This window comes from Hibiscus syriacus, unplaced genomic scaffold (assembly GCF_006381635.1).
Source record: "Hibiscus syriacus cultivar Baekdansim isolate YM2019G1 unplaced genomic scaffold, ASM638163v2 tig00111558_pilon, whole genome shotgun sequence".
Classification (NCBI taxonomy): Eukaryota; Viridiplantae; Streptophyta; class Magnoliopsida; order Malvales; family Malvaceae; genus Hibiscus; species Hibiscus syriacus.
In genome coordinates, this window is record NW_024063119.1 from 222,027 (window position 1) to 236,948 (window position 14,922).

General features: G+C 35.1%; 2 protein-coding genes and 2 pseudogenes across 2 annotated transcripts; 1 reads left to right on the top strand and 3 right to left on the bottom strand.

Moving 5' to 3' along the window:
- Window positions 1-283: 283 nt before the first annotated feature.
- On the bottom strand, window positions 284-2,038 carry LOC120164915 (thioredoxin-like 1-1, chloroplastic). Its single transcript, XM_039174543.1, has 4 exons — window positions 1,740-2,038; window positions 1,225-1,413; window positions 844-1,008; window positions 284-532 (listed from the first exon to the last, which is right to left on the bottom strand). Exons 1-4 carry the CDS (start codon window positions 1,986-1,988, stop codon window positions 284-286), a joined length of 852 nt encoding a protein of 283 aa, XP_039030474.1. The 5' UTR covers window positions 1,989-2,038.
- A 939-nt stretch (window positions 2,039-2,977) lies between these two features.
- Window positions 2,978-4,211, bottom strand: LOC120164951 (annotated as a pseudogene).
- Window positions 4,212-6,768: 2,557 nt separating this feature from the next.
- On the bottom strand, window positions 6,769-10,568 carry LOC120164950 (apyrase 2-like). The gene is made up of 10 exons (XM_039174573.1): window positions 9,977-10,568; window positions 9,429-9,557; window positions 9,282-9,338; window positions 9,097-9,189; window positions 8,384-8,589; window positions 8,098-8,189; window positions 7,571-7,782; window positions 7,295-7,484; window positions 7,073-7,196; window positions 6,769-6,969 (listed from the first exon to the last, which is right to left on the bottom strand). Exons 1-9 carry the CDS (start codon window positions 10,295-10,297, stop codon window positions 7,087-7,089), a joined length of 1,410 nt encoding a protein of 469 aa, XP_039030504.1. The 5' UTR covers window positions 10,298-10,568; the 3' UTR covers window positions 6,769-6,969; window positions 7,073-7,086.
- On the top strand, window positions 10,381-14,525 carry LOC120164916 (annotated as a pseudogene).
- Window positions 14,526-14,922: the final 397 nt, after the last annotated feature.

Genomic DNA, 14,922 nt, shown 5'->3' on the forward strand with positions numbered 1-14,922 from the left:
TATATAACCAAATGCTATAAGTATATATAAGATTATATGGATTTGATCTTTTACATTAACTCAACATATTCACAGCTACTTGCTCTTCAATCACCCTTGAAGCAAAGCAGGCTAGGATCCAGAAAAATAAATCCAAAAACCTACAACTCTATGGAGGAGACAAGTTGCCTTTAATGGCATTTCAACCCCTACTGTGTTGTCCATTTCTAACATGAAATGTTAGCATTGAACATGAGACTGTGGGGGCAGGGCATTTGAGGTCTGCCAAAATGATAACCTAACATCATCCCCCAGCATCAACAATGCTTTTCTCCTCACTCTCTATAGGGTTTAAGCATGTTTTCAATACCGGGGTATCTTCCTTTTCAGGAACAGGATTCGGATCGGGTTGGACTGGTTTTGGTTTGTAGGTAAAGGAAAGGTCTTTGTTGGCTGCTAATGCCGATAGCTCCTTCTCGTCGAGACCTTTTGCCGGCCCAAGGCTGTATCCGTCTGTTGCGTACTTGGCCAATGCATCCTTGAACTTTTTGATCTGCGGAATCATACGATAAACATGGTGAAAATTTCGACAAACATATGTTATGCCAACATCAAATAAGATGCAAAACCGGTTGCAACAGCTCTGCAGCAATCTATACAATCTTGAAAATTTAGTGAAAGCAACATAATCAGCTTCGGTTCTCACAACAAGCAATTCACAACTATTATGCACCACGCACATTTCATGAATGTGACCTCCTCCAAGGAGTAATGCGTTTTCAACACTGGACTCCAAGTCCCATATATTTGATTGAGCATATCTGATAAAAAAGTGCATAAGAAGGGACGGAGAATGAGACTAACCGTTGCGTTGGTGCAGCTAAACTGGCATACACGGCCCTGAGATCCTCTATAGAATCGGAAGAAAGGCAGCACATGGACATTAAGGGTATAACACATGGATTTGTGTTTCTCATAATTCACCTGAAGAAACTGCAAATCTGGGTTCATCTTCGCCAATCGACAAATCTACCAGATCCCAACATCATAAATCACAATTAATCCAAATACAAGCAAAACAATAAAAATACATGGAAATGAACAAATATGCAAAACAAAGTACATGAAACTATGAGTCTACATTATTGTAAACATGGCAAAAAAATAGCCCTGCAATCACCACAGCCAGTCTAAATAGATGCAGAAACACAGCTACACAAAGCAAAGGATTTACACTCTCACAACCTTGGGAAAAAGAGCCTTGCAGCCCCCACAGGAGGGAGAGTAGAAATCTACTATAACAAGTTTATCATCAGCATTCAACAGAGAGTCCACAAGGTCTTGTGCAGATGTCATTTCTTTCATATTTGGTTGCAGCCCTGTCTCCCACCACTTCGGAGTTTTACCAATAAGCCCACTTTGCATCTGATTCCACTAAACAATACCAGAAGAAAAAGATAAACCAATAAGTTTAAGTTTAGTATCATTTATTTAAGAGCAAAACCCAAAACTTTTAAGTATTCAAGGTTTAGTCTTTGGCATGTGATAACTAAGCTAAGAACTATCTTTAGAAGGTTAATAAGAGAAAAAAGCTAATTACCAAGAAACTCAAGGTTTTCCAATAAAACATCATAAAATAAATTAAGAAGCAATATATACTAATGACATGCTTTCTCTTTTAAAAAGGGAAAAAAACGCATTTTTCCCAGAAAAGAAAGATTCTAGATTTGGAAAAGAACAAAAAAATTAATTAAACCAACCTGTGCTTTAATGGGAATTTGATGAAACCTTCTCCTGTTCAAAAATTCCCTCTCCAAATAGGCCATTCTTTGCTGATTGAAATCACACCTCAAAGCCATAGATTTCATCTTCAAGGAAGTAAATCTATTTCTGTTACAACAAAACCCAGGAATTCTCTTAGAATACAAAGAACCTCCACCACCTTGATTCTTCTTCTGGCTATAGTCACAAGCTGAAAAAAGTGTTGGTTTCCCCAAAACCATTGCCATTGTTTAATTTTTCTATTGTTTTCCCTTTCTTCCCCACAATCAAAGCCCAGATTGAGAATTGAACCCTGCCCCTTCAACTACAAAAGAAAATTAAAAATAGATATAAAAAAGAAGAGTTTTTGTGCTGTGTCTATGTCTGTTTTCTTCTTTAAAAGTGGTTGCCTTTTTCTTTGATTATATTGGCTTTGCCAATTCTGTTTTTTCACACAATCAACAACACTTAGCCAGTTTTTTTTCTTGGTGATTTTAAGCTCCAACGGTTGACTTTAACCGTTCATCTGTTTTATCCTGAGTTGAATCTAACCGTTTATGTTGTTTTTGTAATTGGAGAAGTGTTGGCCGGTTTTCATGCTGGTCTGGAGATGCATGTTATTAGCCAATTTTTCACACGTGGTATTAAACAGAAGATTTTGCAAAATTAAAGGGAGTTTCACTAGTGTACCCATCAATCAATCCACTCCATGAAACAATATTCCTATCAGGCATATGCTCGAACAAAAATGGTGCAAACTCAATCTCTCATTGCTTAGCCACGCCGGTGATCATCACATTCCAAGTAACACGATTCTTTTCAGGCATTTCATCGAACAACTTCTTAACACTCAACCAAACCCCCACTTTTTGCATACATATTAACCAACACAATTTGCACATAGAGATGAGACTCAAAACCCAAGTTTATTTCAACCCATCATGAAAATGTTCGCCTAAAGCTAAGTTACTTAAACTAGCACAGGCTTTGGTAAGGAAAGCATGAGTAAAGCAATCAAAATTGAAGTAAAGAAAGATGGCATTTTTTTTATTTCACTTGCAGAATAGCATCTAAGGCATTGAAGAGTCTAATAGAGTGGGAAAACGAGGCAGTTGTGACCAAGTGAGAGTGAACTCGAATTTTCTTCAAAAAAATTTGTTACATTTTCAAATATTTTAATTCGAATATTTCCATTTTTCAAACACAAAAATCATACATGTTTAATCATTAGTATTAATTTTCTATTCATGAAATTGAAAATGATGATTTAGAAGTAAACTATGGTTCAAAAATGACTGGTTTAGTAAGTTGTATTGAGTTGTATCAGATTGGCTGGTGCTCTTAGTGTGACTGCAAGAACCGATATGTTTCTTTGATGGCTCCAAGTAATCTTCATCAGTGCTTGAAAATTGGCGCTTGAGTTTGTTTTCCATGCTCGGGACCCAAGAGTTCAACCTGCTGCTGTCGCTGCTGACCGGGATCTGTCCCAACGAAGAAGATTCATGTCCAGTTGTGTTGCACTGATTATCTGCAAGGAAACTACTAAGCATCGAGTAGTCTGTGGCATCTAACAGATTGGAGAAAGACGATGATTTCTGGGGCTGAAGGCTAATAATGTTATCGTTGTTGGTTGAAGGGCTTTCCAGGGCTGGTAAAAGGGCATCTTGAATGAACTGGTCTGCTTCTTCTTCATCTGGAACTTGATCATTTACAGCTGCTGGTGTTTAAGTTAAGGCATGGGATTTTCTTGTATATGCGGCAAAGAACCCAATCATCCAACTAAAAAAATCAAATTTTTAAACGAGAATGAAGAATCAAACATTATTTAAGATGAAATGATTGGAGAAGAGGGCTCTTACCCTCATGGAGCAATCTTTGGACTTCAATGGTGTATTGTTGTGGTTGGATTTAGGGCTGTGTGAAAGGCGATATTCATGCATGATCCAGTTGGTCTTTACCCCTTTTGGAGGCCTTCCATTGTAGAACACCAAAGCTTTCTTTACACCAATGTTCGAATGCACTCCATCCCTTCCAGCTACAACTATAATCTTATCTGTCCCAGTTGCTTTCCAATACCCAGATCCAGCTGCCCTGTTTGGCCTTGCACCATTCGGGTACTTTCTGTCTCTGGGGCTGAAAAAGTACCATTCTTTCTCACCAAACACAGCCTTATCTGATGAACAACAACAAAACAAAAACAAAGGCATAAGGTTACCACATTAAAACAGGCTTAAAAATGATTCAACAATGAAAAGGGTTGTTAAAGGAAGGGTGACCGGGTAAGTCCCAGGGATCGAACTTGTAAATATCGACATCGGCGATGATGGAAAGGAGGAAAGGTGAGGAACTGAGTTCCTTCACTAGATAATGAAGTATGAGCTCTTCATCCGTGGGGTGGAATCTGAACCCCGGAGGCAAACCTGAATGTATGTGCTTCATGTTTTTAACGAATAAAGTTATTAACCATGACAAAGTTGAAGTAAATGAAAAGCTTTGAAAATGGAGAAGAAGACAGGGATTTTATGGATGTAGGATTTATCAATACTATCACCTCAAACTATTAAAAAAAATCTAAATGTATCAATTAATTTTCTTAAATAATAAAGGATTTTTTAATTAATTATTCCACGTGCTTCATTTGTAGTGTGCAATAAATACATGTTTACCCTAAAATCCCACCATTATCCACTAATTTTTTTCTTTGGATATTTAATCATATAATCTTATACCAAATATTATTATTATTTTTGTCAGCATGATCCTGATCAAGCTTGACTAGTGATTTAACCCTCACTTCCCCTTTTTAGATATAATGAAAAAATATATTACTTTTTATAATCAATCAAAGCAAAATCCACTAAAATTTAGAAAAATAGTTTAATCTGGATTTTTATCAGTTCAATGGATCCTTAAATTTTAATAATATGTCGAACTGTCGGTTTTAGAAAAAAAAATCTATTAATTTTTATTCAAATGAACAGTCTAATTCAATTTTTAGTAAAAAAATCAAATTTGAACATAAAAAATAATAAAGACAAAATAGAGAAGATATGAGGGTTTTGGAGCATATGCTAAAGAAAGAATAATAATAAGAATGAGAAAAAAAATGTTTTATGATTATCTACGATATATTAGTTATTTATTTTATTTTTCTGAGATACTGATATTATCCCTCAACAGTGCTTTTGTTTGGCTGAATATGAGTGCTTTTCTTTTCTTTCAGCTTGCTCTAAATGCGAAGTACCTGGAAACTAAAAGCTTTTCTTACCCTCAAACTCCATTACTTCCCATGTACTCACTAGGTAGCTTGTTCATGTAAGAATACGCACCAGCTAAGTTCCAATTATGGGAAAAAGTCATGAAAATGACCCCAATGTAGTTTTCCACGTGTACTTCACCTAATCTAGAGCCTAGTGGTCATCTCATGTCAAATGGCAATGCACCAGCTTTTTTCCATAAGAGGCACCCCGCCAGATAATGAGTTGAGCCTAACTTGGAACTAAATCTATGAAGATGAAACGACTTACAAAAGAACATATACATATATCCAACATTTACCTGTATCTGAGTAACATAATCAATCACATACCATCATCATATATCAACTCAGAGGGAACCCTTACACCACATTGTTCAAGCTTATTCAAGATAATGACTTACCTGTTTCATGGATTATGTCCATAATTCCTTTACATCCCGAGTAATACCATGGCTTAAACTCAATCCAGTTACACTACTGCCATCAAAATCATCTCTATCTTCGCCATCATCATAATCAGTATAGCCATTTTCATCAAAACCTCCAACCTTTGATTCTCTTGGGAATCAATATTTGAAGTACCAAAGGGAGATAATTGAAATAAGAAGCAAAAATTCAAGGGCTTGGTGATCACTGATCAGCTATTGATTATTTTTGGTGTTCCAACTGTTTTAAAGATGAGATTTTGATATCGGATTGGTTTTAGATGCACCGCAGACACACTTTACAAATTCAGTTATTCGGACTACAGATTTCTAATACGAACAAACACTTCCTTCTACTACCGCCAAGGTCGCTTATTGATTCAAGTTTCTCTGTGTTGTATTCTAAGCCCGCCACTTTCCTCTGCTTTCCTTCCTCATGTGAGGACTAGGTGCTCAGAGAATTTCCCCGTCTCCCAAACAGTTCGCACTTCGATTAAAACAATCAATCAAAAAATTATCCTTTTGAACTACGGTTGATCTACCTTTATTATTTATCTCCATTTACTTTCTTTGCCCCTTAAATGGGTTTATATTAAGCAAAATGGTAAAGGTGGAAGGGAAAACAAATCTAATTCATAAGCTTTTTACCTTTTTCCCCCACAAATACATGTGGCAAAGTTACTTCATGCTCACCGGTAGAGATGCACATAGCCAGATTTAAATTCGATCCGGATCAGATAAAAATCGATCCGATTTTTTCACTAAGTCAAAAAACTGATTTATAAAAAAACCGATTCGGATCATAACCAGTTTGGAGGGTCGGACGATGTAACCGGTTTCGGTTTAAAAAAAACTGATTTTTAAAAAAAAACTGATTTTTAATCCGATATAAAATCCGATCGTTTAATTTTTTCCCAAACCGGTTATACTATCCAATTTTAAAATATCCAATCCGATTTAAAAAAAAACCAATTTTTCCCAAATCAGATTTCAGATATTTTTTACGCAAAATCGGATATTCGGATTTTTTGTACACCTCTACTCACCGGGTGAGTGAAGAAATATTTTTTTTCTAATTAATATAACTTATTAAAAATGGTTATATCGTGAAAAATCCTTGTTGACCTATTTTCTTATTGAACGCTTAAATGTAGAGATTTAGTTAAAATACTCCCGATATAAGCTACGTTGTACGGAATTAGGTTCTAAATAATTTAATTTACAAAATACAAAATCAAATATCTAATTAAATAGTTTATTTTCTAAAGAATAAATCAAAAAGAAAAGGTTATGCAATACAAGAGGCGAATGCGTGTTTTAACAACTTTTTAACTAACAAAAACATTAGGGACACAAACACGTTGGTAAAGTAATCTGTTACAAGCTAAATGAACTAATTCAATTAAACCTCACAAAAATTATAAAAATCAGGAAAACTAATAAAAATGTATATTACCAATGAAGAAGATTAAATCAAACTTTTGTATTCGATTATTCCCACCAAAAATTCCGATCTACAATCTGAACGTGCAATGGTGCTTCGTTCTGCATATTTATTGACAGTGTATTCGATTAGGAAATGATGATGCTTAAGAACCAGACGTCATGGAAATTTCTAGAGAGTAATTTAAAAGCTGACGATGCTGACCTGGAATTTTTACTTCATGATGATACAGCTTCAATGGCACTACCTAGGGGCCAAGCGGCTTCAACGAAGGAATTCCGGTATTTCACTTTCTTCACCAATGTAATATCTTGGTAGGGATCAAGTCCTGTCCGAGACAAAGATAGGTTGGGTTAATGAGAATCCTAAGATACCTATGAAGTACTAAGTTCCATAACTTGAATTCGATGCCAAAAGTAGGCTTACCAAATCCATCGACAAGTAGGGTGTACTCGTAAACCAGATCCATACATATATATGGCAGGTTATTCTCGCCCGAGTCTTTATATATTGTTTTAGCATCTGCATACTTGGTTTGACAAGCACGTTTAGCAGCGTCGGCAAATGAATGAGGCTGGACTTTTGCAACAGGATCACTGGCTTTAATAAAGCCAGCCTGTATTCATAAACAAATTAGTTAGAATGGCTAATCAGTCTGTTTTGTAGTTCATACAGGCAATACAATTATCAATCGTGCAATACCTCAGCAGCCCTATCAAAGAAAAATGAAGCAACAAACATATTCTTCTGCCCATCCCCGCCTCCACCGTTCCATATGCCACCAAATGTGCACTTCATATGCGTGCACGAATCATTTACTTTAAGAGCCTTGAGAGTCACCCTCCTGCATTCTTCCATACTTGAACCGGATGACGGGGCCGATGCTTTATAATCTTCTCCATATTGATAAGTACCTTAGAAAGATAAAATGCCCAATATGTTAAGTACTCGAATGGAAAATATTCTGTCCAACAAAGAAAGAAGGATGTTATAACTACTCGCTATTCCATTATTCAGAGCATTCAAAGTTTTTTGGAATAGACATATGAACTACAATTTTGAGTAGAGATCTCATTGCCCAGCTAATTGCCGAAGATTACATTATCAGCGATCAAAGCACCAAACTTTGGTTATTGAATCCGTATATCATGTTCGCCATATGCAGCCCAAATAATTAAAAGAATTCACTTTGTAAAGTCAGAGCTGTGATCAAACAAATTCAAACATACCATCAAAACCCTCCAAGATACAAGGGTTCCCAGAATCTTCAGAGGCCTTCAAAATTTCTGCTCGAGCTGCCAATAAGCCATAGTGCAAATAGCTGCTCACGTAAAATCAAGAAGTATATAAGTGAAACATAATACAGATCTCAGATTAAATATGATCTCATGGCTCATGAGACTACAGAGTTACATGACTGAGTAGAGACACGAATAATAAAATTGACCACTAGAGGAAACACAATCCACTATTTCAAATCACTAATAGAATCCTAATTAGTCAAAATGAGGGCACCTGTGAACATAAAGGTGATATTTTGATCCCTTCAGATGCATTTCATTTACATAACTGTCCTGGCCAGCTGGTAAACTAGGAGCCCTTGAAGCAGCATTCTCAGAGATGGCATATGCCATTTGAACAGATCCACCACCAAGATCAACTATGCCAACTGTGTCCCGATATGTCCTTCCCAAATTCCCTAATAGGTAATTTATAGTCACCTACAAAAGAAGATGACAGTTAAGAAAGTCAAATTAGGTCCACTGGCCCAATCAGTAGGAAAAATCCCAATGGATCCTGATCTCTGACAGCATGTAAATACTTTATTCTAGTTTCCCTTTGTTCCCCCTCAGGCTCGAGCACTTATCATGAAATCATTTTGATAAGACCAATCATTGCTGATCAGAAATAAGGTTAAAATATCAAGCAGTCCTTGTTGCACTATACTAAAAGTGCAGTTTAATATATATACTATAGAACTGAGTACTTCAATCTCTTATATGTTTGATATTGGAGAAAATAAAAGTTAATGGAAAACCATCTGAAAGCTATAAGTTTTGTCAGATTTCAACTAATGTTTGATATTTAAGTTTTGCCAGTAATAAAATACAAGGATTGAATAGCACTTTATACTATACAGTAGAGATTGCCAATATACTTTAACCCCGATTATAGTAATAAAAATAAAAGAAAATTATAGAAGTACAAGAAAATTTAGCATATCATACCCACTCATAAGAACCTTCCTGAGAGCCGTCCAAAATTTTGACCCCATTTTCCTCAGATTTAAGGGTGCTTCGACTTTTCAAAAGTTCCCTAACCTAAATATATAATTTTAAGATATCATCAGCTTGGTAAAATGGCAAAGTAAATGCTGTCAACGTAACCAACAAGCGTCTGGAAAAATAATTACTGATTGCAAAATTTTATCAGATGCATCGCCTCCTAATGCCCTTAGACCAGCAGTTGCCTACACAAATTTGAATTTCCAGTTTTTCAGCAACTTAACAGACTTAGAATGCAAAAATAAGAACGCACAATACATGTATGCGGTACCTACCCCAACTCTGACAGGGGTCTTTGATCGCAGATCCATTGGCACAATACTTTCTGCCTTGTCAAGAAGAGAACTTAATGAATTTGCCGCAGCCTGTGGATCATTTGCATAGTAGCTCAAACCTGGTTTGAGCTAGAGCAAAACAAACCACATAAAACTAATTAATACTTGGAAAACCGTATAAAACTCAAGAAAATGTTTCTTCCACGGAACATAAATAAAACTGCAAATTGAAGAAGACCATACAATTGATGTTTGAAACTTCTCTTTAAGTTTAAACCCTACTTTAAATATGGGCCAAATTATGCATTGATTCACAAATATCAAATAAAGGTCATGAACATAATATTAATTACCTTAATTTCGCAAAGAAAAAGAAAAAAGAGAGCTAAAAATAGACATGAACCAAGGTTATAGCGCTGAATTATCAAATAAACCATCCTCTTTCATCCAAAATACATATTTAAATCCACAACTACATCGACGACAAAGCTAAATTCCAAGAAAACATAACTGTCTAAAAATTTACTAGGTAGGGAAAAAGAAATCACCTGCTCAAAAAGCTCTAAATCAGAACCAATTGGAACAAGATCCAACTTATGATCAAAACAATAAACATGAACCCGACTTCCGGAACTCCCCGCATCAAAAATCACAGCATAATTCCAATTCCCTCTGGAATTCGCCCCTACTCTCCTGCTATTTAACTCGATCTCCTCCAGCATGGTCGCATCAGACGCCGATTTCCCCGGCAGGACGTATAACACGAAGGTTATAAGCACGATAGGGATGGAGATGACCAGCAAAACGCCTCGGTACTTATGGATCTTGTCGGAGACGGACTCATGCCTGGCCATTGAACGCTTGATCATCTTTTCGGGGTGGTCGTCGGTGCCGTTTCCGTTCGGAGATACTGGGCCACCGTTCGACCCGGAATCGAGGAGTTCGGCTGAGGATGGTGTCCGGTACCGGATCTGGAAGTTGCCGGTTGGAGCCGGTAATGGCTCCAGATCCACCAGGTTTCTGAACTTCGGTATTTTCGAATTTATATGAAATTTAACCTTGAATCAAACAAAAAAAATGTAAAAAGAAAATGTGATGTGATTCTCAAGGGATTGGTATTGAAAAGGAAAAATGATGAGAGAAAGAGCAAATGTAGTGGGAGCGATTTTGGGAGAAAAGCAAGGGATGGGATATTTATTGATTTTTTTTTTTCTTCTATTTTATATTTAATTCTACATAAAGTAGAGGAATTTTAACGTATTTTTTATTTATTTTTGAGAAATAGAAATTAAGAAGTATTTCTCAGTATTATTCTTAATCACCAAATTATTTTTCTATTTTTAATTATTAAATTATTTTTTATTAAAATACCATCAACATTGTTTTTATCTTAATTCATTATTATTAGAATCTACAATGTGATATAATAATCATTTTGTTATTTTTAATAAGTTTATTTTTCGAATTAAGTAGTGATATATTGTATTCAATTTCTTGAGAAAGGGATCTAATATTAAATCACTATGTTAATTAAGTAGGGATGTATTTGAAATGTTCAAAAGTTCAAAAATAATTTAAAATATAAGTCATAGTTTGGGGATAAATTTGAATATTCAAAATTTTATTAGTGTATTAACAAGTGCACACTACAAATGTAATTGTTTAAATTTGAGTCATCTAGAAAAAATAACATTATTTTTCATCATTAAATCTATTTAATGAGTTTAATATTTGTTGATTTAAAATCTGTAAAATAATTAAAATATCATTAAATTTGTACTAGAAAATGAGGATCGATAAGATCTACAATCTTACAGAATGCAGAAAAAAATGTTAAATATATGTATACAACAACAACAAAATCCTAGTCTCATATGCAATGGGGTACGGGAGGTAGGGTAGTAGACTGCCCCCAACGCCAGGTTGAGAACAGCTTCCGTGGAAGACCTCCGACAGTCAGAAAATTAAAAATAAAGATAAAAATACAATGTATGTATAAATAAATAAATAATTACATAGTTGAACAGTCTTCATATGCAATCTAATATGCACGTCTGTAATGGAAAGTAATCCCTACAAGTAACTCCTGCGTAAAAGCTCTGCATATAAACAGAAACATAAGACCCAACTAAAATTAAAAAGAGAAACAATGAAAGAATGTTACACAGAAGTTACAATGAAGAGAATGTTACACAGAAGTTAACGATAGCAAATAACATGAAGAATATAGTCAAATGAGTTAAAACCTAAACAAATGCAATACTACTCCGCTATCTAGTTCTAACTCTTTATAAATTGTTTTTTTATAGATTTAATAAGAAAATAACGATACACAGAAATTAACGATAGCAAGCAACGTGAAGGAATATAATCAAATGGGTTAAATATATGTATGATAATTGAATATATTCTCCAATATCATATAAATTGTTTTTTTATAGATTTAGTATGAAAATAAGTGTTCAAATTATATATTTTATTATTTAGATTTTTAAATTATTTTTCAATCAATTCAAATGTTTTAACGTTTGTGTCTAGATTATCACAACCACTGAATTCCGCTATTAAATAACAGTATATACTTTATAAAATTTCAACAGGATTTATTCTTAGCAATGCATTGTTCTTCTCAAAACAACATAATATTGATTCTCGACATACCAACACCACATGAATTCACAACTAAACAAATTTATTGCAAGTAATTTGACCTGAGCTGGGAGGCGGAGGGCCATGGAGATAAGGGTGTTGTCGCTGACACCGGCGGCATAGAAGGCAGCTGTAGCAGTAAGATCAAAGCTAGCGCCGCCAAGAACTCCACCAATAATATCAAAGATGGAAAGAAAAACGAAGAATACAATTATTAGTATGGCATTGAACTCGTAAGCTCAACGTTCTTCGGAATGTGTTTTCGTGCGTAGGTTCTTAGGAAACCATCCGTAGAGTGTTATCGTCACCAGATATTCGAAATCAGTTGAGACTTTAGAATACGTCTTGATTTATATTAGAGAACATGTACTACTTATAGACCCTTTATATTCAGTCGTTACTCTATTTTATAAAACTCAATATTTTATTATTTTGGATGTTTGGGAGCTTCCCGTATTTGTAAACTCATATTTATTACGTTTTTATTTTATATTCTTATGGATAGTTTTTATATTATGGTTTACAATCGTTTTAAAAAAAATTTGGGTTAGCCACTACAATGGTTTCATGTGACACTTTAATCCTTTGTTATTCGGGTCGAACTAGATTAGGGTGTTACAATATTATTATTATAAACTAAAATAATTTTATTGTTTTATATATGCAAGACTCACATATTAAATTTATATAAGATATTTTAATAATTATATTTTAATATAATTATTTAATAACTATTTGTTGATCTTTGTTTTTTTTTAAATAGATGTCAAATATATTCTTTTTTTTATTTTGAAAGTAAAGTTTTCATTTATATTAACCAAACATGTTTTTTGATTTTCAAAAAATTGAAAATAAAAACTATTTTTAAACATAAAAATGAAAAACAAAAATAGAAAATATTTTCTAGATCCGAACGAACCTAAATATTAGGTTTTAATAGTTTTATTTTTAAAAAATTGAAACTGTGAAAAGATAAAAATATCCTTACATTAATATTTATTGCACTTTATAAATAAGTATAAATTTATACTTTAAAAAAATGTTTGTACACGATTAATTATGACATTAAATTTAGTCAGAAATTTAAGTACTAATAGAAATATATATACATTACAAAAGAAATATTTTGTCCGAGAAGTTGCCTGAGTCAGCACCGTATTGCTCCGAATCACTCGAAGATATACTCAAAGATGTCAATAATTGCATCATTCCGGGTCTCACTCATTGGCAGAGTCCGAACTTCTTTGCCTACTTCCAAGCAAATGCCAGCACTGCTGGCTTTCTAGGAGAAATGCTTTGCTCGGGTTTTAATGTCGTTGGATTCAACTGGATTTCATCGCCAGCGGAGACTGAGCTCGAGTCCATCGTCGTGGATTGGATTGGGAAATCGCTTAAGCTACCGTCTTCGTTTTTGTTCGCCGGAACCGGTGGTGGAGTCTTGCATGGAAGTACATGCGAGGTTGCTGTTTGCGTTTTGGCGGCTGCAAGAGACAAAGCTTTGAACGAGCTTGGTGGGTGGGAGCATATGACAAAGTTGGCTGTTTATGCGTCGGATCAAACGCATTTCACTTTGCAAAAGGCTGCGAAATTAGTAGGCATTCCCCCATCGAATTTTCGGTTGATTGAAACATCGTTTTCAACAGTATTTTCCATGTCCCCTGAAAAAGTTGGTATCGCCATTGAAAATGATATGAAATCAGGTTTGGTTCCATTGTTTTTATGAGCAACCGTTGGGACAACACCCACAGGAACTGTCGATCCTATTGCAGAGTTAGGCAAAGTTGCCATGAACTACAAGCTTTGGCTTCACGTTGACTCTGCTTATGCAGGGAGCGCCTGCATTTGCCATGAGATTCTCCATTATCTTGATGGAGTAGTGCTTGCTAACTCCATCAGCATGAACCGACATAAATGGTTTCTCACCAACATGGATTGCTGTTGTTTGTGGATCAAGGAACCAAAGTTGTTAACGGACTCATTGTCAAGCGACCCTGAAATTCTAAGCAACAGGGAAGTAGATCCAAAGAAGTGGTGGACTACAAAGATTGGCAGATCGCATTAAGTAGACGATTCAGGGCTTTGAAGCTTTGGATTGTGATTCGTAGACATGGTCTGGATAACCTGATGTACCACGTTCGAAGCGATATCGCTAAACACTTCGAAGCATTTGTGAGGAAAGATGAAAGGTTTGAGATCGTTGTGCTGAGAAAGTTTGCTTTAGTTTGCTTCAGGTTGAACCCCAAGATAGAGGAGGAGGATGAAGATAGAGAGTTGAACTGTAAATTGGTGGAGGCCATAAATTCAAGTGGTAGAGCTTTCTTGAGTCAAGCAGTGGTGGGTGGAATTTATGTAATTCGATGCGCCATTGGAGCAACTCTGACTCAACAACACCATGTGGTTAATTTGTGGAAACTCATCCAACAAAAAGCTCAAAATTTATTAATGTAATGCACTGATTAGGAAAATTGGGTATGGAGTGTCTTGTTCAACCCCAGTTAACCTGTATTTCAGTCTCCTTCTTCGTCCTTTCGGGCTTGACTTATGTAATGTGTACTTAAGTTTTATGTGTCACATGTCACTTTTGTTTCTTCCCCATAATGTCACACTTGTTAATTAGCTATGTTTGTCGAATCTATCACATGAGCCCCTCCAATTGGATGCTTAGCGAAGTAAATAAATAAATGAACTGGAAAAATACCAGTTTTTCATTTCAGATTCTGTTGGAGTCACTTCCAATCCATAAAGTGCCAGAATCCCATTGTTTAATTAGCTTTAATTGACCCAATTCTGCCGGAGCAAAGGTTCAAGATAACAAGTTCTAGAAAGAAAAAGACAAAACATCTCA

Bases quoted from the DNA above. Each gene is read 5' to 3' on its own strand.
- LOC120164915 (XM_039174543.1), bottom strand. From the start codon at position 1,988: ATGGCAATGGTTTTGGGGAAACCAACACTTTTTTCAGCTTGTGACTAT. The intron at 1,414-1,739 runs GTTGGTTTAATT...GGTATTGTTTAG, and splicing joins AAATTCCCATTAAAGCACAG to TGGAATCAGATGCAAAGTGG. The intron at 533-843 runs GTTAGTCTCATT...ATGATTCCGCAG, and splicing joins TTAGCTGCACCAACGCAACG to ATCAAAAAGTTCAAGGATGC.
- LOC120164950 (XM_039174573.1), bottom strand. From the start codon at position 10,297: ATGATCAAGCGTTCAATGGCCAGGCATGAGTCCGTCTCCGACAAGATC. The intron at 8,190-8,383 runs GTGCCCTCATTT...TTACGTGAGCAG, and splicing joins TATCACCTTTATGTTCACAG to CTATTTGCACTATGGCTTAT. The intron at 7,197-7,294 runs GTAAGCCTACTT...TGTCTCGGACAG, and splicing joins CCTACTTGTCGATGGATTTG to GACTTGATCCCTACCAAGAT.